A 23557-nucleotide genomic window follows, 5' to 3' on the forward strand; every position below is an offset into this window, starting at 1 on the left:
GACTGACAGGAAATGCTTTTTTCTAATAATGTCAATATAACCTGGTGGACTAATGTTGTAAGTCCTTGGTGTCTTACATATAAAATCAGTACTGACTGGATGCTGACGTTCATGTCCCTGCTTTTTAGACACTTTTAGTAAAAGCTTGCTCCAGAGTATTTAAAATCTCTACACTAAATTAAGATGTCGTAAGAAGTTGGGTATGTGTTGGTTCTTGTCCATCTAGCACCACAACTTAATATGCTATTTCACAGAAACAAAATACATGATTTCTGGCCTGAATGGTTTATTCTGTGTGGCACAACCTTTCCTGCGGCTTAAAAAAAAAAAAGCATTAAAGAAGTTAAGAATGTATTCTGCAGAAAAACGTATTTTATTACTTTTTAAAATAGCATTTGATACTAGCTAAACCATACCTACATTTCTTTTTTGGAAAAAGTTTAAGGTCCCTTGAGTTTGTAATATATAATATCTAGATGACCAGTCCAGGGGGCTCTGCATTTTAACTTTAATTTTAAATGACATTTCTTAAACATTTAAAAAAAATTTATTTCCTTTACATACAAAAAAGGGTTTAGTTGACTTCTAGAAAGAGAGCTTCTAAAAAAGTGTTAAAATGTATTACTGGCACATGCAACCTTAAATTAGAGTGAATAAATGAAGACTCGGCAGACCACTTCCGAAAGGTTGCCGGCCCCTGAGAGCTAGATATTATCTTTCATTTTAGCACATGCTACTCATTAAGACTCTGAAATGTGTCAACACACTAAATAATTGAAGTAGCAGCATGGGCTACAGGATCAAGTAGAGGAACAGAAAACAGTGTCCCCAGTTCTCCTCCCATCACTTCAATAGGCTTACTAGGAAGTTCTGAGCAAGTCATTCAATCCCATGTCTATTTTCCCCATCTGTAAGACTGTTCATAGAATATCAGGGTTGGAAGGGACCTCAGGAGGTCATCTAGTCCAACCCCCTGCTCAAAGCAGGACCAATCCCCAGACAGATTGTTGTACTAAAGGTGGTAAAAAGATTGTGAAAATTAGTTAACAGTTGCACAACCTCAAGTATTAATAGCATTGAGATTCTCTAATGAAAGTGGTAATAAGTTGCATATAAGCCTCACAGTTCTCAAGAATACACTCATTTTAAAAGAGAAAATTTATACACCATGGCACATGACTATGTGCAGGATAGCGTCTGGGTTTAGAAATGGCGATAACTTGTCATCTCTTTGAACAACAAAGTTAACATTGCCCCCTATAAAAGTAGTGAAAGCAAAGAACTAGCACCAGACGCGTATAGGAAACCTAAGGTGGAGGCGTGAAGAATAGGCAGATTCTTCAGTGCCATTGAAGTGTCACAGATTCACGCACACACTACAGCACTCATCCCTGGTAAACAAACGTAAGTAGGAGTTAACTGACGAGACTAAGCAAGGCGTATAGAATTTGGTCCTACAAGGTAGTAGATTCACAGAAACAGGGCGCAGACCGATCTCCACGCACACCTTACTTACCAGTAAGCAGTCACAGTTCACTTCAGATTTGGGGTCCCTCAACATCACATCGATTTTTTCAAACCGAGCCTCAAAGTTTTCTCCGGTCGACATGTTTCCGAGAATAAGAGTTTTCCTTATTCCACAGCAAAGCAGGGTAAACTACCAGGCTACGATGCTTCCTGAGAGCGAAGTAGGGGGGAGGGGAGGAGGAAAGTCTCACGCGCTCCCCCAAAAGATTCAGAGCCGAGAGTGGGGCAGGAAGAGCCGTCCCCTCGATCCGCACACACGAGTTTCTAGGCTGCGATCGCAACCCCGCGGGGTCCCTCGCTCCACCTCGGTCTCGCCAGCCGCATTCCCCCAGCCAGGCGGCCGCCCTCGGAACCAGCGGAGCGGTTCCTCCCCTTGCTGCTGCTCGGCGCCAGCTCCCGAAGAACAATTTCTTTTGAAGCAAAAACCACCATGAAAACAGGAAACTCCTCAGCGCCTCGGGGCTACTCCCTCCATGGAGTCCCGGGGCGGGGTGCGGGGACAGGCGCTGCCCCCGCCCAAGCTGCTCCGGGCAGCGGGGTGCCAGCTGCGCAGGCCGCCCTGGTCCCCACTTCCGGAGAAGTGGCCCCCCCTCGAGCGCGGCGACACCCCTCGGGCACGGCCGGCTTCAGCGGAGCGACGGCAGCATCTTCCTTCCTCGCTGCCTGCTCCCGGCGGCTCCTCCTCGGCTCCCCCGCGCCCCTCCTGACCGGCCCCGCAGGGATTCGCCGCCCTACTTCAGCCCCCGGCCGGGAGCTGCGCTTCAACTCGCCGCAACTTCCAGCCCTGGCCCCTCACCCATCTCCCTCCCTCCCTCCCTCACAGACCAGTCAGGGGACGCCGCTTCTCCCAGGGAATTGACCAAGCGAGGCTACGGAAAGGAAAAGGCAAAAAGGAAGCGAAGCAAGGTCCGGCCGCCGCTACCTCCGGGAATGAGGCGAAAACTCGCACAAATATGTCCGCCTTCCTGTTTAAACAGCCCGAAAGGGCCGGAATCAAACGCGCATGCGCTACGGAAGAGCGAGCCCGAGGGGGAGGGGAGGAAGCTCGCTTTCCTCAAGCCCACCACTCAACGGCTGCCGAGCACGCGCGAGCAGGAACTGACGGGTGGCAGCGCGCCTGGTACCCGGATGCCCACGCGCCTCCGTTTTCTTTCGCCGCTGGAAGGTACGCGAGCGATCTCTTGTGGGCCAATCACCGCTTGCGGAACGCTGAGGTGGCAGGAGGCGGAGATGCTGCAGAATCGGAGACTTGTGACACGTCTTGCCCCCTTCGCGGCCCACCCCTCGAAACTGCTGTGGAAGTTAGAGCCCGGGGTGAGCGAGGGCTTCAGGATAGGGCCCTTCTGCGGGGGGTTGTCTATTGCACAAGGCAGTTAAGCGCAGTTACAGAAAAGGAGTCGCGGCACTAGTTTAATGGGAAACTGCAGCTGACGCAGGCTGCATTTTCAAGAGTGTGGACTGCTGCAGAGTTGTTCCCTTTAAAAACTGCTCATGTCGCCTTAAAAAGGATGTTGCTGTTTTGCCAGTGTGCTCTCACCCACTATGCAGTTCAAGCGCCTCTCCCATTTATTATTAGAGAGGTACGTTTCTTGATTTATCTTTACATCATCCGGAGTCTACTAATGCTGTCTTTCTACTCCCATCTCCCCGATTTCAAATTTAGCGTGCAAGCAGAATTAGCAGTTGCATAAAATGTCCAGGGCACGTAGACTGGGAGTGGACATTTGGCCGGGAAGGAGTGTCGCTAGCGCAAAGTCTGCTTCCCTGAACACAGTCCATAGTAGTCTGCAGTTTACAATCAGCCAAGACTCACATGTAGAACAGACTGAGAAAGTAAAATTAATACATCAGGAAGTTTAGAAAGACATGTTATTGATCACCTCACCTGTACAGTATTTCTTGCATTGCTACTTCATTTTGACAAAGTAGAGTATCTATGAACAAATATTAATTTGGAACATAATTAAAAGGGATGTTCCTTATTAATTAATCAAGTAGTATAGCTTCATTACTGGCTACCAAATTCACAGCTGTCAAAAAGATGTCATGGACCATGAAATGTGGTCTCCCCACCAGTAAATCTGGTCTTGTATGTGCTTTTACCCTGTACTATACAGATTTCATGGGGGGAGACCAGTGTTTCTCAAACTGGGGAGACCAAAAGGAAGTTGGGTGTCACAAGGTTATTTTAGGGAGTCATGGTATTGCCACCCTTACTCCTGTGGTGCTGGCAGCAGCTCAGTTTTCAGAGCTGGGCTCCACCCGGCCAGCAGCCTCCACTTTCCAGCTGCTCAGCTCTGAAGGCAGCACCGCCGCCAGCAGCAGCGCAGAAGTAAGAGTAGCAGTACCACAGCCTCTTCTAGAATAACCTTGCGACTACCTCACAACTCCTTTTTGGGCAGGACCTACATTCCCTCTAAGGTGCACACATCCACGGCCATGCAGGAGGCCACCAAGGGCCGCAAAGGCATGCACACTGCTGCACTCGGGCATGTGCTGAGGTAGGGTGTGGTGACAGGGAAGCTTGGGATGTGCGGCAACTCCCCCAGCCCTGCGGCTGCGGAGCAGCAAGAAGAGATGCCTCTCTCTCCCTCCAGCCCCGGGGCTGCGGCAGGGCCATATGCCTCTTCCCCCCGCCCCCAGAGCTCCAGGGGCTGTGGCGGGGCCAGATGCCTCTCCTCTAGCCCCTCTCCAGCCTCAGGGCCAGATGCCTCTCCCACACAGACAGCCCTAGGACTGTAGCGGGGCCAGATGCCTATCCCCCACACCTACAGCCCTGGCAGGGCCAGACACCTCTCCCTCAGCCCCAGGACTGTGGCAGGGAGAGGGGCTGGGGTGAGTCCTCTCTCCCCACTGCAGCCCCAGGCAGCCTGCATCCCAAACCCCTCACTCCCCACACCCGAACCCTCTGCCCCAGCCTTGAGCCTGCTCCCACACTCCGAACCCCTTGGCCCCACCCTGGCCATGCATCACCTCCATATTGCTGCACATAATAACATTCATTCCACACATGGATTGGAAAAATTGGAGGGAACGTTGGTCAGGACCCTACAATTGAACAACACCTTGAAATTTCAGATTTAAATAGCTGAAATCATGAAATTTACCATTTAAAAAATCCTATGACCGTGAAATTGGCCAAAATGGACCATGAATTTGGTAGGGCCCTACTCATTGCATATCTTCCTGGAGAGGTCTCTGTGCAAATTCAGTTGACTCCTTGATTCCTGTTGCGGTTATAAAAACTGTTTTATATAAAACTTGTTTTATGAAGACTACTAGTCATTAAATAAGGAAAAGTTTAACAATATGATATTGTCTATCAAATGTAGAACCAATGCATTATATTTGTTTTTTTCTTAGCCGTAACTGTGTACCTCCAGTGATATAAATTAATTATATAAAGTTTTTGTTGAAGTACATTGACTGCAGAATACTTGTACGGATATTTGATTTAACTCATTTCCTGCTGGCTGCTACCACAAAACCTTGAGTGCAGGGTTGGTTGCTCTTTGAAATAGCAGTATTCTGTTTGAACAACTGCAGTCCAAAAAGAACATACCATGACCATGTACAAGAGGGTGTATTGTATGTGCATATTTGTGCAAGGGTTTTGTATGTGATGCAGCAAGTAATCTGTCACAAATACAGCTAAAATTATCTTTATAGCCATAATAGTTAAAGAAAATGGCAGTTAAAGTGTACATTTTTTTTTTAAATCTGAAAGGGACAGATTCAGCAACAAAGAACTCAGAAAGAAGACAAATTGTAATTTGAAGAGCAGACACTGATGGCATAGAGCAGTGGTTTTCTAATTTTTTTTCTGGGAACCTAGTTGAAGAAAATGGTTGATGCCCACAACCCATCAGAGCTAGGGATGAGAGGTTTGGGGTATGGGAGGGGCTCAAGGCTGGAGCAGAGGGTTCGGGTGTGGGGGTGAGGGCTGCGGGGTGGGGCCGGCAATGAGGAGTTCAGGGTGGGAGGGAGCTCTGGTGTAGGGCAGGGGGTTGTGGTGCAGGAGGTCAGGGCTCTGGGCTGGGGGTGCAGCTTTGGGGTGGGGCCAGGGATGAGGGGTGGTGGAGGAGGAGCTCTGGGTTTGGGGGGGGCTCAGGACTGGGGCAAGGGTGTGGAAGGGGCTCAGGGGTGCAGGCTCTGGGGTAGAGCCGGGAAGAGGGGTTTGGGGTGCAGAAAGGGGTTCCAGGTTTGGGGGGGCTCAGGGATGAGGCAGGGGATTGGGGCACGGACTTACCTCCAGCATCTCCTGGTCAGAAGTGCAGCTGAGGTGCAGAGGCAGGCCTGTCCTGGCACCATGGACTGCGCTGCACCCCGGAACCAGCCAGCAGTAAGTGCAGCTCCTAGGCGAAGGTACACAAGCAGCTCCGCACGGCTCTCACCTGCAGGCACCGACACCCCTCCCCCCCGTGCTCAGGGTGGGGGTAGGGCATGGAGCCCCGTGGCCTCCCTGCCTAGAAACTGGACCTGCTGCTGGCTGCTTCCGGGGCACAGCGTGGTGTCAGAACAGAGAGGCACTAGCCTGCCTTAGCTGGGCAGTATCACTGATAGCATTTTAATGTCCCGGTCGGCGGTGCTGACTAGAGCCGCAAGGGTCCCTGGGTGCTGAGCAAGGCGACCCAATACCTTACATGCCACGACCCAGTACTGGGTCAGGACCCAAACTTTGAAAAACACTGGCATAGAGCATCAGGTCTACACACAGGAGACTCATTAGTAACCTAAATAGTGTATTAGGTCCCACCCTGCAAAGAGACACTCATGCATACATGTGTAATTTCATTGGAACTACTTGCATGTATAGAATTAAGTGCATGCATGTTTGCAGCATTGGAACCTTAGCTATTATGTCAAGCCTGTAACAGGGTCAGCCATCTCCTGAGCACCCTGGGTGGCACTACAGCATCCTGCCTCTTGTTTTCTGTCTTCAGGGCCCCTTACAAACTTCACACTCTTTCTTATGGCTTATATCACCCTTGCCTGGGGCTGGTTTAATAATAGAAACAGTTCAAAATTATCCCCAGGGTCCCAAAATAAACTCCAACATTGCAACACAAAAGTTCATACTCAGCTCTGGCATCTCCAACCACAGCCAGAGCTTGTCTTCTGTCCCAGTCTGCTCTTCATGAAGCTGTCACTTCCAGTTTTTCCTAGCTGGGGTTCAAACTTCTGCTCTGACTGCTAGACCCAAACTCTTCTCCCAGGCAAGGACTCTTTTGCCACATCTTTCTTTTCTATGCTGAAGTAGACTTGACTGAGGGTACGTCTACAGTACGAAATTAATTCGAACTTATTTTATTTGAATTTTCGGAAGCGATTTAATACATTCGGTGTTGTGTGTCCCCGCTAAAGCACGTGAATTTGGTAGTGTGTCCACGGTACCAAGGCTAGCATCGAATGTTGGAGTGGTGCACTGTGGGAAGCTATCCCACAGTTCCCGCAGTCTCTGCCGCCCATTGGAATTGTGAGTTAAGCTCCCAGTGCGTGATGGGGCAAAAACATTGTCGCGGGTATTTCTGGGTGTGTGCCGTCACTCACTCCTCCTTCCATGAAAGCTACGGCAGACGCCTTACTACCAACAGACAACGCAGCACGGTGCACCGCCTGTCTCCTGGTACTATGAATCCACCTCGCATGTCCTCTCGTCTTCCTGTCTACTCTTTCATCTAACCATTTCTCGCCTTTTTTGGCTACTATGAACAGAGCTGCACAGCTTTCGCCACATTTTCCATGTTGTCTGTCCTGGGCTCCCCTGGAAGCTACAGACGGCAACAATTCCCCGCTGTTTTTCAGTCATCTCTACTGCTCCCTGTCTGGTTTTCTTTGGTTGGCCCCTAGCCTCTATTTAGGCTTAGTGGTCTGCTGTGGTCTCTTTGAGCTATGTTTTTGGAACTTGGAAACAGCCTAGTGCAAAGCTATTACCCCTTCACTGTCCCAGACCTTCCTGCCTCGTCACTTTCGCTGAGCTCTCCTTTCATAGCAGGCCTTGTTTCCCTTATTGGTTGCAGCTGAAGGTGCTTGCCTCCATGATTGACAATTGTGGCAGCTGCATGCGGGTGTGGTCAGGCTGCTTGCCTGTAGGCAGGAGAGGATCCCCTCTCCCTTCTGCCTCGTCACAGTGTGGGGTTTGTAGGCCCCATTAAATCAACGGTCATCCATACATTTTTCCTTTATCTCTAGTGTACCTACTTTGTACAAGCAGCAAAGAGTCCTGTGGCGCCTTATAGACTAACAGACGTATTGGAGCATGAGCTTTCGTGGGTGAATACTCACTTTGTTGGATGCATGTATTTACCCACGAAAGCTCATGCTCCAATACATCTGTTAGTCTATAAGGTGCCACAGGACTCTTTGCTGCTTTTACAGATCCAGACTAACATGCCTACCCCTCTGACTTGACTACTTTGTACAGCAAGCTTTCCCTCCATAGCATGTCATATGCCTTGTCAGTATCTAGAAAGACAGCAATCATGAAACCCTTGTGCCTCAGACTTTTTTGTATTTCAATTTATAACTTCGTAATGTGATCAGTGATGCATCTTCCTCTCCTAAAATCACTCTGCACCATATCTGTAATACCATTATTTTCCAAATAGACAACCAATCTTTCACCATTCTCTCTGTAATTTTGCCCAGACTAGACCTAAGGGCAATTAGTCTATGGGCATCCACTTCTGTGGATAGTTTGCCTCATTTTTGTATTGGAATTACTACCATAGGTGCTGAGTTTTTCTTTTCTCCCTTGGGGTGCTCCACCCCTCACTCTGCCCAGGGGCCTCGCTCCCACTCTACCCCTCCCCCAAAGCCCTGTTCTCACTCTGCCTTCTCCCACCCTTGCTTTGTCCCCCTCCCTAAAACCCCACCCTCTCTTCTGCTTATTCTCACCCCTGCTGTCAAGGTTTCTTTCCCCACTCTGAACTTTAGGGTACAGATGTGGGGGACCTGCATGGACACTTCTAAGTTTAATTAATAGCTTAGATCTGGTAACCCTGCCACCACCCAGAATTTCAGTGTCTAGGGCACTCTGTGTTTTCCCCTGGGTTGCCTTGAGGGACTTTACCAATTCCCTGGTGAACACAGATCCAAACCCCTTGGATCTTAAAACAAGGAGAAATTAACCATCCCCCTCCTTCCCCCCCCCACCAGTCCCTGGTGAGTCCAGATCCAATCCCCTTGGATCTTAAAACAAGGAGAAATTAGCTATCCCCTCTCCTTTTCCCCCCGACCAATCCCTGGTGAGTCCAGATCCAATCCCCTTGGATCTTAAAACAAGGAGAAATTAGCTATCCCCCCTCTTTTCCCCCCCACCAATCCCTGGTGAGTTCAGATCCAATCCCCTTGGATCTTAAAACAAGGAAAAATCAATTAGGTTCTTAAAAAGAAAGCTTTTAATTAAAGAAAGAAAAGGTAAAAATTATCTCTGTAAAATCAGGATGGTAAATGCTTTACAGGGTAATCGGATTCCTATAGACCAGAGGGGACCCCCCCCCAGCCTTAGGTTCAAAGTTACAGCAAACAGAGGTAAAATCCTTCAGCAAAAAGAAACATTTACAAGTTGAGAAAACAAACATAAGACTAACATGCCTTGCCTGGCTAATTACTTACAAGTTTGAAACATGAGAGACTGATTCAGAAAGATTTGGAGAGCCTGGATGTATGTCTGGTCCCTCTTAGTCCCAAGAGCGAACAACGAACAAAACAAAAAGCACAAACAAAGACTTCCCTCCACCAAGATTTGAAAGTATCTTGTCCCCCTAGTGGTCCTCTGGTCAGGTGTTAGCCGGGTTTACAGAGCTTCTTAACCCTTTACAGGTAAAAGAGACATTAACCCTTAACTATCTGTTTATGACACCTGCTCTGCCCCCTTCCTGAGGTACCCACCCGCTCGCTGCTCTCTGCCCTCCCTAAGCCCCTCCGTCAGCCACCAAACAGCTAATTGGGGGTGCCGCCAAACCACTGTGGCTGGTGGATGCTTAGCACCTACCATTTTTTTCGATGGGTACTCTAGCCCCAGAGCACCCACAGAGTTGGCACCTATGATTACTACTGCATGTTTCCATTCTACCCCAGTATCACTCCTTTTTCCCCATATAGTATTAAATAATTGCAATAACTCTCAAACTGCTTTTGAAGAGATATTTAAACCTTATGTTACATATATTATCTTTACCTGGGGCTGTGTTCTTGCTGATATCAATAGCTTTTCCAGGTTCTTGCATACAAAACCATTCATTCACTACAGTATCTTCATGTTTACCCCAACTGCATAATAGATCATGATTCTCTTCAGTGAATTGACTTTTAATTTGGAGAAAATCTTCACTTTGGTTTTCAACATTACATACCCCTCAAAGTTTCTGCTAAAACTTCTGCTCTCTAATAATCAGAATTTGTAACTATGTTATGAGTCCCAACAAGACCTGGGATGTGGCTACTCAGTCGGAATTCCATTCATTTTCCAATTTGCCTGTATATTTCTGATGTTGTAATATCTTTGTTTTTCTGCCTACAGAACTTCGTCCAACTGATTTTTAAAAATATTTTTGTGTTGTAGCCTTACTTGTTTTATACTTCATTAGATCTTCACTATTCATTGCATTTTTTGTAGACGTGGTTCCTTTTTTTAACTGCTCTTTTGCACTACTCATTCCACCATGAAAGTGAGTTTTCAGTTTTGGGGTACTTCAGTATCCTAATTATGGCTACAGTAGCTGCTGCTATTAATCCCTTTGATATATTATAATTGAAATTCTCTATAACATCATTCACACAAGGATTATTCGCAAATTCAGTACATTTACTTGTATAATTGCTTTCTTAAAATTCCAGGTGAGAAATTTTCCCTTACCTTCAACCTGACCTTGCCCTTGAAAAGTATAAAGAATTGATCACTTCCCATTCCTTGTTCCTTATTTATTTCCCAGTTACATTTACTTTCAATACTGCTGTTATAATTCTCAGGTCTAAGCAGGAAAAGCTAGCATCTAGGGCAGGGGTGGGCAAACTTTTTGGCCCGAGGGCCACATCTGGGTATGGAAATTGTATGGGGGCCATGAATGCTCACAAAATTGGGGGTTGTGGGAGGGGGTGAGGGCTCTGGCTGAGGGTGCAGGCTCTTGGGTGGGGCCAGAAATGAGGAGTTATGGGTACAGGAGGGGGCTCCTGACTGGGGCAGGTGGTTGGGGTGCAGGCAGGGGGTGCGGGCTCCAGCTGGGGGTGCAGGCTCTGGGGTTGTGCTGGGGATGCTGGAGGGTGCTCCAGGCTGTGACTGAGGGGTTCAGAAGGTGAGAGGAGGATCAGGGCTGGGGCAGGGGGTTGGGGCGCAGGAGGGAGTCAGGGGTCCAGGCTCCAGGCGACACTTTCCTCAAGCAGCTCCCAGAAGCAGTGGCATGCCTCCATTCCAGCTCCTACACGGAGCTGCAGCCAGGCGGCTCTGTGCGATGCCCTGTCCACAGGCGCCGCCCCGCAGCGCCCACTGGACACAGTTCCTGGCCAATGGGAGCTGTGGGGGCAGCGCTTGGGGCAGGGGCAGTGTGCAGAGCTTCCTGGCTGCCCCTGCGTGTAGGAGCCAGAGCAGGGACATGCTGCTGCTTCTGGAAGCTGCACGGAGTGGGGCAAGCCCCTGACTCCACTCCTTGGCTGGAGCACCAGAGCGGGGCGAGCCCTGGACCCTGCTCCCCTGGCGGGAAATCGAGGGCTGGATTAAAATGTCTGGAGGGCCGGATGCGGCCCCTAGGCCGTAGTTTGCCCACCCATGATCTAGGGTATTAAATCAAGATGTGATGCCATCATTTAAAGCCAGTAGATTTCATTGATGAAAATATTTTTCTAAGCATGCATCATTTTCATTAGTTGTCTTACTTCCCCACAATTTATTATGACTATTTAGGTCACTGTATACAATATATCTCTTTTAGCATTCATTACTATTTCTTGTAGCTCCAAACCTTCTAATTTCCCACATGGTTATAGATATTATAAATCCTTAAAGTAGTATTACTCTTCTGCATTGGGATCTCAACAGCATATTTTAGAGCTCTTCATTCTTTACTGCTATGTAGTTTAACCTTTCCCTTATGAAAGTACAAATGCTTCCTCCTATTCTTAGTTTTTGGTCTTGCCCAAAGGCAATGTACCCTGGAATTTTAAAAGCAATTTTAAATGTTTTCTGGATACATATGACATCTGGTTTAGTTTTCATTTCCAGGATATTTTCTTTTAGTTCTTGACCATGTGCTGTCAAACTGTGCTCATTCCAACAAAAGACTGAGATCCCCATACTAATTATATTTTCCCCTTAACTTTATTCAAAATTGCATGAATTCAGTCCATTGACAAGCTGCTAATGTACAAGTATTTTTCCACTGCCCTTGCTATAATTTCTGATTTTTTCCACAGTCTGTGATGTACAGTGTATCACTTCTATCATTAATGCAATAAATCTTTCTTTTTTTATTAATAGTAGTCTATTCATTCCACAGTATCTATCATATTCCTCATAGAATGCGGCTGTTTCTGCAATTCCACTTTTCTTGTGCTGGTTGTTTCTTCCTTCTGCACCTGATGCTTTGAGAGTCTTCTTACAGTTTCTGTATAAGGTATGTTATTAACAATTTTTGTCTTTTGTAACTCTTTAGCTTGTCTTAAGACACCCTCTATATGCCAGAATCTGGGTACCACTGGAATTACTACATTTGACCTCTGTCCCTTCTGTACTATTTTCATAGTCTTTCTTCCACGCATTGACTGCATCTTCTTTTGCCTTTACAAACAGCTACTACATGCCCATACCTGTTGATGCTTATAACAGGTTAAGGAAGGGGGATATATGACTTGGTTCTGAATATCTGAAACCCTAGTGACAGGTTTCAGAGTGGTAGCTGTGTTAGTCTGTAACCCTAGTGTTAATTGGTCAGGTAGGGTTTCTCCCTCAAATGTAATGGCTTGCTTTCCTCTCTTTCACTAATTAATCACTTATTTACTAACACTTGATCTTCTTTTATGCTTTTGATTATCTCATCATTGGTCAGTTTTAATGGCACTCCATATATTAACCCTTTATTTCAGTCATCTTTGGTAGCTGGCAATTTATTTTAACTTTGCCTACTATTTTAGTTTTTAGCAGTTTATTAGCTTGCTCTTTGTTTTACATTCAACTAAAAGATTACCATACCATACTCTTCTATTTTCTCCCCCACCCCCACCCTCTTTGTATTCATTCTCCCTCTTTAATAAACTCTTCAGTTTCAAAGTGACTTTGAGGTCAGAAAAATCCTCCATCTTCCACTCGCCCACCCTAGCCACACCAGTCCACCTTTCTTTTCCTGTTACCCTCTAGTTCTTTAGAGGGGACACCTAGTCCTCTAACAGGTTTCATAGGGACTTGTTAATGAGCTACAGTTGGGCTGGAGTAGTTCTCTCTTAAAGGGCCCAGTCTACCCTGTGACAAAATCCCATAAAGTAGAGTCAGTTTAATAAAATTGAATGTAATTGTTTTTACCTAGTCTGATGTAAGCTGAAAACTGGTCATTTCCTCTTCCTGCATTTGTTGCTTCACTTACTTTAGAATTTAGCTAACTTTTGTTGAGTGAAATGGAAGTTACTCAACATACATATGCCCTGATAACACTGAAGAGATGAAGCAAGCCAACATGAGAGATAAACCTTCCTGTGCCTGAAAGCACATATTCTCTACTAATAAAAAAACATCTTGTATGTAACCAAATAGCCATGCCTCTTAGTCAAAGAAGTTAATATTCTTAGGAAAGCAGAAATCACTGCTTTACATTCATTTAGTCATGCCTATATTTTCTGTAGTATGTTTTAGGTGTTGTGGTCTTAATGTGGTACAAATTATAGAAGTTAAAATGAGTGCTAATTGTAAGACAGAGTGCATTTTCCACTGCATGTAGTTTTCCTTGACTGATATAAAAAAAAAATCAGTGAAATATAAAAACATTCCCTTGGCTTCCCCTACAAAGATGATAAAGTACCCTGTGATAAATTACTTGTATATAGTGCTGGTCATACAGATGATGCTCCTGTATACTATACAATAATCAGACTAACAAAAACAATAACACAGTTTTAGATAAATGAAATTTCAGGGAAGAGTTAGCAAAAAAGAAACAAAGCTGAGGTAGATTAAAGACTAAATTGGCAAATACTGCCTGGGCCCTCCCTGACTTGGGTTCTACTGTGGCCACCATCTCATGAAAGGCCAGTAAGGATTAAGTCAAAGACCTTGTCTTTAACTGGCCTACTAGATTTTTTGGAGGCTGGCCCTTCAAAGAAAGAGAAGAGATTGGGGTCTACATTTTCTAAGACTAAGTTAATAATGTAATTACTGACTTCAGTGTAGTTATTTGAGGACAAATAAGGCCACATATTAGACCAAGTCACTAATGTGTAGTCTACCTTCAGCTTCAAGTCCCTGTTTAGTTATCATGAAATCAGAAGTAATAAATGCACATGAAACCAGTTCTCTGTTTTTCGCTTTCCACCCTGGGTTCCCACAGAATACTGAATTAAGTTCCAGATCTTTGTCCTTACCTTCAAGGCACTCCATAGCCTGGACCAGCCAGCATAAGAACATAAGAATGGACATACTGGGTTAGACCAATGGTCCATCTAGCCCAGTATCCTGTCTTCCGATAGCAGCCAATGCCAGGTGTTTCAGAGGGAATGAACAGAACAGGAAATCATCAAGTGATCCATCCCATATCCATCATATCTATATCAAGAGACTGCCAAAAGCTCTGGATTGAAGACCATGGCTGATCAATCCACTCCTCAATCCCACTTGAACTTTCTGCCATAAGGATAAAGCTTGTCTGTACCAGAAGACAAAGCTTTATTAGAAGCTGGTCCAAGATTGCAGAATGAATTCCCACAGTAACTAAGGACCAATAGAACCTCCCAACCTTCTGCTCCAAGTCCAAGATGCACTTCTTCAAACTTGCCTTCTCTAACAAACATATAGCAGCATGTGCATTTAAAACAAACAAACAAACAAAAAGAACACACAGCTTACCAAAACACTCCACTATTCATACAATTCTCCCTCCAGGGAAAGGATGAGAAAGAAAACAGGCTTACACATAAAAGATGTTAGTCACATCACTTAATGTACAGCTGGAAGGCCTGCAGCTACTATAATGTTAAGGATGGTAAAAGAAGACTAGAACAGCACTGACCTAAATAGTAAATAAGCCATAAAGAAGATTTAATTATTAAAGTTTAAGGTTTAAAAAAAAACCCTTGGCATGGATTTATCCATTGAGGACTAGTAGCTTTCATATATTTGAAGACATTTTATTTACAAATAAAGTTAACATCTGAAAATGCTGTTTTGCACATATGCATTTTGCTTTTTTTAAAAAAAAGTTTAATAAAGATAGAAGGTTCTAAGTACATGAACTCATACACATCCAGTGCATCAGATATTTAAGTAGAGCTGCACTCTTCTTATCTGCATTACCAAAATAAAGGCTGTTACAACATGACAACACCCTGGATTCTGTAGAAAAATAAGTGACAGAATCAGAGTTTATTTTAAATGTTGACTATTCCTAAAGTATATGGATTAGTGACACAATCTCTCTTGCTGGAGCAGTATGTAAGTGTGCACATACTTTCTGTTCCCATATGGTGTTTTGGAACTCAGATTGGCTTGAGTGAAGTGTTTCCTTTGACTTAAATGGACATCGGACCAGTACTTGAATAAGTAAGAACCACCAACCTTTTACTAAGATTGCCACTCTGATCTCACACTGCTGGGAATTTCAAAGCCTATTTTCTCTCCAATTAGAACTTTACTTAGTCTGATATAAAATCAGAATATCACAAATGCTGGCATCATCTGGTCTATCTTTTTGTAAAACAATTTTGAAATTGTAGAGATACTAAAAGTTACAGAAAAACAAGATACAGGAATATTTTATATTCCAATTGGTAAGGCTAATGAGATAGATATTTGGAACTTCCTTAATGCTAGAGCATTTGCCAGAGTTTACTGGATGCATCCAAAAAAACAGAAGTATTTATCTCTTGTCATATCATATTTTACATTTATAACTTTCAGTAGTTTAGCAGATATCTACTGCTTTAGTTAATGTTAACTGAATCTTGTAACAATCATTCTTACAAACAACACTGTCCTTTATCCGAGAATGTGTTCTCCAAAGTTACATGATTACTTTCAAGATCAGTTATATAGTGATATATAGTCTCACTTTATTGCTGGACACAGATGAATATCAATATTATTCATATGTTATATTATTTCTTGGGGTCAAGTTTCTGTAAAACCAAACGAAATATTAATGTGTTATATGCTTTCATTTCAATTTCTTCCATTACATCCCATACTTCAAAGAAATCTTAAGCTTCCATGGCTTTTCCTCTGACTCCGCAGCTATTAAATAAAATCAGAAAGTATGGACTGAATTTTCTCCCTTGTTTCTGAAGGCACATTGCCTTTAACTTTAATTTACATTCCCCCCCACCCAAATCCTGCCTTATTTTCTGCTATTTTATCTGTCCTTTTTCTCCTTTGATTTCTGTTATTGACATTTCTTTTTCTTTTTCTTATTAGAAATTTTTTCGACCTTCACACACAGATGTATTAATTCTCTGAACTCATGCATTTTTCCTTCCCTCTCTTTCACATAACCACTCATTCATTATCACTCAGTTAACCACATCTAATAAGACATCTATATTCAAGTACCTATAGTCACTCAGCCACACATATACTCACCAACACATGCATCTAATCTCCCAGCCATATAGCTACGTACACATGCCCTGGATTGCGGAGAGGGGTGCTGGGGTGCCTAAGAGCAGCCCCCATCCCATGTCCCCTCTGCCTGGAGCACTCTGCCCAGGACACGTGGAAGATCTGGGGCTGTCCTAGCACCTGAGTGGCTCTTACTACTGTCCAGCTCTAGCTTCTGGTCCCCCACGTCTGCCTCCCCCCCCACCAGAAAGAGGTTGACACCATCCCTGAGCCTCCGGCAGGCACAGAGCAGAACCACAGAGAATTAGGGACAAATGCTGTCCCGGCATAGATGCTGACTCCAGGGGTACTCCAGGAGCATCCATGGATAAAATTAGCAGTTACTTAGCACCCACTGGCAGCCAAGCTCCTCTTCTCCCCCACCCTGATCTTGCCTGCCAGCAGCCTTTCTGATTAACTTCTCCCTCTCTCTTCCAGAGCCTCCCACCCACCACAGATCAGCTGTTCTGCAGTGTGCAGGAGATGCTGGGAGAGAGGGGGAGGAGCAGGGATGGGGCATGCTCAAGGGAGGGGATGGAACTGGGCGGGAAGAGGTGGGGCAAGGGTGGGGCCTTGGGGAAAGAAGTGGAGTGGGGGTGGGACCTGGGGCTGACCGGTGGTAGGAAGGGGTAGAACTTGGGGAAGGGGTGGAGTAGGGTTGGAGCTTGGGACTGAGTGGGGGTTGAGCTTGGAAGCAGTCACCTGTGTGTTCCAGAGTCATTCAATCCAGGATTGGGACTCAAAATGTACAATTAGGGATGGGTGGTCACCCTAGTCTGAGCCCTGAAACATAATCACTTGGATGGTCCAGCTCTGGAGGGATGAAAGGGGGTCTGGAACCTCAGAAAGAATTACTCCAGCAGCCTGACTTTGAGGCAGGGGAGGTGGGCAAAGGAGTACCAGAAGCCACACAAAGGAGCCACTATATTTACCTGGACACACAGAGAGAGGGCTCAGCTTCTCTGAGGCCACGTCCACATTACAGAGTAAAATCAAAATTAATAAAATCGATTTTATAAAACAGATTTTATAAAATCGATTTTACGCGTCCACACTAGGGCACATTACTTCGGTGGTGTGCGTCCATGGTCCCAGGCTACCATCGATTTCCGGAGTGGTGCACTCTGGGTAGCTCAGTAAAAGAATGGGACCAATAACTTCGATTTCCATCCACACTAACCCTAAATCGATATAGTAATATCGATTTTAGGGTTACTCCTCTCGTTGAGCAGGAGTACAGAAATCGATTTTAAGACCCCTTAAAATCGATTTTAAGTGCCTTGTAGTGTGGACGGGTACAGCGTTAAATCGATTTAACGCTGTTTAAATCGATTTAACGCTGTAGTGTGGACCAGGCCAGAGGAACAATTTTAGCAGCCTGGGTTGGTGGTGGGGTCCCAACCCTCGAGAGAAGCCATTGCAAGCAGGGCAGGGGTTAGATCAGGCTGCATGTACTAATGGAAACTCTGAAGCCATTTCTGCCAGTAGCCAAAGAGCACATTTCTTTCTACAAACAGCACAGCAGCTCTCAAAGGAAGCTGAGCCTAGAAGGAAAAGCTGTGAGACCTGAGACAGACACCAGTCTACTTGGCAAATTCCTGGTTGCCGGATAGTTCAGTCCAGTCTTGGCAACATCAGCCATGAATGCAGGTTGTTGTGTATCTTAAAATTTTAGAAAGTCTGTGTAAAATATACTGCACAAGCTCAGCATATGATTTTGAAGTCAAATCAAAACAAAATTTCACTGGAACTCTCAAAGGCACCACACCCTGATGAGGGCTATTTCCATGCCAAATGCTGGTTTCCCTCCCCAGCCATTTTGCCTATAGATATAATAAAAATGTTGCCAAAAATTATTATGGGAAAAGTATATTTTTTCCACAGTCCTTGACCTTAGAAATGCCCAACCCACTTTTTTTTTTTGCTTAAAATCTTTTTTTAAAACATCCAATTTTTGATTAGAGGACAAGCCTGGAAAATTTCAACCTGAAAAGCAAATATTTCAAAAAGTTCTAAGTGAATGAAAATGGAAACCGCTAACCAGCATCAAAGTGTAGTGATCATTGCCATTCACACTACAAAGCGATTTGTCATTTGTTATTTTAGCCTGATCTTTTGCCCTTAAGCTGTTTGCTGTGAATCACTGATAACTTTCTCTTGTTTTTTCCACTTTCTGAACACCTCCCCCCCGCCACACACAGATTATGCACCCTTCCAACTGCCCATCAGTGCCCTATACAGTTCCCAGTGTACAAAATTCCCTCTGAAGTCAACAATGGCCCGATTCTCAGAGTCAATTTTCCTTGATTTCTGTGTGGAGTGTGCATGTTCAGTACACCTGAATATGAAGCCATAAAGTTTTGCTTTAGTAAGGACTACAGTGTCAAATCCACAGTTACTCAAACAGCATAATTTAAGAGATGGAATCTTTGAACTGCCTCACTTCATTTTGTCTGTCTTCAGAGATAATCTTTTCTGTATTATAAAACATTTACAGAGCATCATAGAGGTTCACAGTGTTTAAAAGGTCATATATAAGATATTTATATTCAAAACTCTTTACTGTTGGAAATAAGACAACACACACAAACAAATTTCATTTTCTGTCCGTGTCATGAAAGCAAGGAAGACTCATTGATATCTTAGACCTTTTGGAATATGTTTAAGCCATCTTGTTTTAGAAAATAAAGTTTCATAAGAGAAACACACACACAAAAACTATGTTTATGTTTGTTAGTTTTGAACAACAAAATTTTTAACTTCTCAGCCATTTTGGCTTTCAGACTAACAAGAGGACTTTATAAAATACAGAGTTACAAATTCTACAACCTAAGTGGTAGCGTAAAATAAACTACAGTGGCTTTGCATCACGACTCTGTGGCTGAAAATTGCAGAATTTGCAATTCAGACTATATTATTAGAAGTTGTTGCCCACTTTTTCATTTTGAAGTTCAAACAGTGTACCGTACCTTGTTTTTGCATTTTGAAACCGGTTTTAATCAAAAACACGTACAGTGCATTGCATGCAAATCCATCAAATGCTTTATAAATAAAAAGGTACTTAAGATTTAATTTAGTTCAAAAGAACTGTATATTTTAAAACACTTTCAGTCCATATGGTTCCTGTAGCTACCTATTATTGAGGTATTTAAAAGTTGCAAAAAGGAATCTGCAGATATCTTTGCCATCAACAAATAGTGCAAACAATGCAAGTGTTGCATTTATAAAGAACAGTGAATTAATGCAGTAATTTTTGTAGGGTCTAAATAATTAATTACATTGCAGGTGTTGCACTATTAGGCCTTGTCTACACTCAGGACTTTCTCAAACTCTCCAGTTGATATTGCACTGATGTTGTCTAGACCTGCTCTAAACAGGGTTAGTTGACACAGCGGATAAAATACTGACAATTATTTTACACCAGCACTTCCATCACTGTTATCGTAGTGGAGCTGCATTGGTTGTAGAACAACTGAGAGAGACTTTCATTCTACTCTATTTTCACACACTCATAACATTCCAAAACTTTTTAGGCTGAAATTCTGTGTGCTCTGACACTGCTACAAGATAAATATCCCTTTGAAAGTTTTAGCAAACTCTTCAATTTTTGAGTTATGAAAAGGTTAATCTCTTTACCCCTCCTATCCCTGTAAAAAAACAATAAGCACACCCCACCATATTTCTCACTTCTCATTGCAAAAGACCATATTTTGCACTGGGTAACTCAAATGACTGAAGTTTAGGGAACCAATTCTCAGCTTCATTATACCAATATATCTCCATTGACTTTAATTGAGTGGCACCCTCATAAAACTGTCAAAACACTGGAGAGTCAGGCCCTAGAACTTCAAATTTGGTGTAAAAATCAGCCCTAATAAGTAGGTTGTACTTTGCTAAAATGTCCAGTTTAAAATATCAAAGTTATTTGAACATTTGAAATACATATACTATAGAAAGTTACTTTATGCTATAGCTGTGCAATCAGTGATGAAAACACTACATTTGTATGCACAGATAATTAAATTCACACTTATTTGCTGAAATAATTTATAAGCCCCACTATTGAAGTTTATGGAGCAAGCAATCTCTAGTGGACAAAGGAATTTACAAGCTCTGCAAGCTATTACCTGTAAAGAAATGTGTAGGAAATTAAACTAAAAATACCAAAGCCCTTAGCATTAACTGTACTAACATCTGCATTGCCTTTTCTGTGGTGCCACCATAAGTGCCTGGGAAATGCCTCCACCTCCACTTCAAGGAGGTTCATGGACCAGCTGGTTAAATATTCCATCATTTGCATACCAAATGTGGTTGTTATTCAAAACATATATATCTGACTTTGATATATCTGCTATACTTTGCATTAGGGCCTGCAAGACTTTATTATGATGAAAAAAATTGTTACCTTTTATTATAAACTAGCAGCCAAACAAAGCTGTTGCATGGGCGTGGCAGTTGGGCAAGTAATCCACCATGCAGTCTCCCTCACAGAACCAGGGATCTTTTGTATGCAAATTAGCTGTAGAGTAAGGGTGATGATTGGTTGAGTTACCGCTGATGTCACAATGGACGGAAACTCTTGGCATGGCATAGATAAATGCCTTACCGTAGCTGTACACTGTACAGGTGTAATTCATAAAGTCAAAATGGCTGAGAACTTAAAAACTGGTAACAGACCAAAAATCCTAGTGAGGATTGAACCTGGCAATAATCAAAATAAAACGTGCTTTCAGCCATGCTTGTAGCTGTTTCCATCATTTCACCCTGACAGAAAATATTCTAGGCTTCAGAATGATACAGGGTGACAATCCTGCAATTTTATTATATAGATTAACAACAAGGTTGCACACAGATATTGATTTTATTTAACTATTTCAGAACACCCATGGGAAAGAACAGAATTGAATAGAAGTTACTATGAAATAGGAAAGGAGAACAAGTGTTTTGAAGCATGCTTTTGTGAAATTAAATGCCTGTCTCATGTGTTTATTTGATTATGATATGTCACGCTGACCATGGCCTGCTTTTCACTTTAGTGAGCGGCATGCTACATTTGTACTCCTTGTAGTGAGGAGGCATAGCCTCCCGCAGAGATTAACAGGGAGGGACTATAACTCATCACCTGCTGAGTGGAGCAAGGAAGGTGCCACCCACCCACCAGAAGAAGAGGGCGAAACAGGAAGAGGAAGTATAAAAGGCCAGCCCTGAAGCTTAGTTGGGCAGGAGCCACCAAGGAAGACAGACACATCTCTCTTGCTGCTGGAGCCCGAAGAGGACCCCGGCCTAGTGCTTACCAGCAACTGTGTAAGCAATTGGAACAATGAGTTCAACTTAAAATTCCTTCTCCCCCCTCAGGAAACCCCAGTAAAGGGAGAAAAAGCAAGCTGCTTTACAAGGGCTAAAAAATGTAGCCAGTACATTGGGTTTAGAAATAGATAAATTAAAAAGAGAAATACACAAGTTAAGAAAAGAAAAAAAGACATAGGATAAAGAAATACCATATGTACTCGTTCATTAGCCCGTTCATTTATAAGCTGACCCCCCAAGATGGATAGATAGATAAAAATGGCAAAAACTGTATGACTCTTTCATAAGTCGACCCTATATTGCAGGGGTTGGCAAACTGGCTCCCGACCCATCAGAGTAAGCTGCTAGTGGGATGGGACATTTTGTTTACCTGGAGTGTCCACAGGCACGGAGTCCCTCAGCTCCCAGTGGCCGCGGTTTGCCTTTCCCAGCCATGAAGTGAGTACACCAACCCATTGATGCGACACACATTGACGGCTTTACTGACTTGTATTTCTCATCTTTCAACATTTGCAGAGCACACAGATGAATTCCAATTCTAGTGACGACGTACCCATTTTGTCAGCATTCAACACCCAACCATTGAGATCTTTCTCCAGCTCAGGAAATGAAGCACACCTCGTTGGACATTTTTTCTTGCTTCTTGGCATGTCTTTTAGTGTCGTTTTATTTTTTTGCTATTCTCTTACTTGCTTCCCATTGATACAGAATTCACAAGCTGTAGCGCAATTATTGTTTTCTTCTACATATTCAACAACTTTACATTTGAATGCTGCTTGATTAGCAGACTGTTTTCTTTTGATTCACTGTTTATTTTAAATACTAGTATGAAAATCTTAGAAAATAATAATTTAGTTGTAGATTTTGTATGACTTTATATAGAAATGTCACCTGCTTTATCACTGTCCAATTATTATTATTCTTTCTTTATTTCCAACAGCCCTGTAGATTGGCACGTCTTTGGCGATAACAGGCTATTTAAATTTTATCACAGATTCCATTGATTCTGCATGTTATATTTTCAAATTGGCTCGAGACTTACAAGGTCCATTGGTAGAAATGCATGAAGAGATCAAATTACATAGTAGTGGTCTGACACCAGTGCCATAGTATTATCGTTCATTATATTTTTCTGATTCACTTGTGAAGTGTATTATTTTGTGAAATGCAAACGTCAAATGCAATGGAGTTCTGCAGCAGTGCTCTTTTAGCTTTCATTTCAAGCCAGTCCACTAAACAAAGCCTTTTCAACTTTAAACGGCTGCAGTACAGACATCAATAAATTATTTTATGAATAATATAAGTACGTGCTATAAAAATAATTATAATAGAGTCCCGTAGTAGAAAAATACTAGGAAAAGCAAGCAGCTAGTACTAGGAAAATTGAACTTTAGGGAAGCACGTGTTTTTAAGTGCTTTGTTTACATAGACATGAACTGAGAAAAATGATGTAATCGATATCCATACATTTTATTTATATTAATATTTCTTTTATCTTAATCATAGCATAACAAATAGACAAGTAAAAATAAAATTTTAGCAAATTTTTAAAGAAGTGAGTCCAGAATTGACGTTCCATCATCAGCGATCTACAATCGGTTAGCAAACTTTGGCTCCCGGCCCATCAGGGTAAGACGCTGACTGGTCAGGATATTTTGTTTACCTGGAGCATCTATAGGCATGGAGCCCTTCAGCTCCCAGTGGCTACAATTTGCCGTTCCCAGCCAATGGGAGCTGTGGGAAGCAGCATGGGCCAAGCAATGTGCTGGCCACCACTTCCCACAGCTCCCATTGGCTGGAAACGGCAAACCGCAGCCACTGGGAGCTGAGGGGCTCCATGCCTGCAAACGCTCCAGGTAAACAAAATGACAATGTATTAGATATTCAATTAAATCATTCAATAGAGCTTAAAATTGTCAAATTTGGGTGTAC

At 43.5% G+C, this 23557-nt stretch overlaps 1 protein-coding gene and 1 long non-coding RNA gene across 5 annotated transcripts in view; one reads left to right on the plus strand and one right to left on the minus strand.

Moving 5' to 3' along the window:
* Nucleotides 1-2049, minus strand: part of ROCK1 (Rho associated coiled-coil containing protein kinase 1) — a 199002-nt gene extending 196953 nt beyond the window's left edge. The window contains exon 1 of one of the 4 annotated variants that reach the window (XM_030552885.1): nucleotides 1517-2049. In XM_030552885.1, coding sequence (XP_030408745.1) covers nucleotides 1517-1609 — 93 coding nt within the window. In that variant the 5' untranslated portion in view covers nucleotides 1610-2049. The remainder of the gene's footprint in view (nucleotides 1-1516) is intronic. The other 3 variants (XM_030552881.1, XM_030552882.1, XM_030552884.1) reach the window with 3 other exon arrangements.
* A 685-nt stretch (nucleotides 2050-2734) lies between these two features.
* Nucleotides 2735-23032, plus strand: LOC115646710. The gene is made up of 5 exons (XR_003999108.1): nucleotides 2735-3107; nucleotides 12021-12137; nucleotides 17836-17968; nucleotides 21355-21622; nucleotides 22142-23032. It is a non-coding gene; the product is annotated as an uncharacterized LOC115646710 (long non-coding RNA).
* Nucleotides 23033-23557: the final 525 nt, after the last annotated feature.

Source organism: Gopherus evgoodei, chromosome 2 (genome assembly GCF_007399415.2).
Source record: "Gopherus evgoodei ecotype Sinaloan lineage chromosome 2, rGopEvg1_v1.p, whole genome shotgun sequence".
Lineage (NCBI taxonomy): Eukaryota > Metazoa > Chordata > Testudines > Testudinidae > Gopherus > Gopherus evgoodei.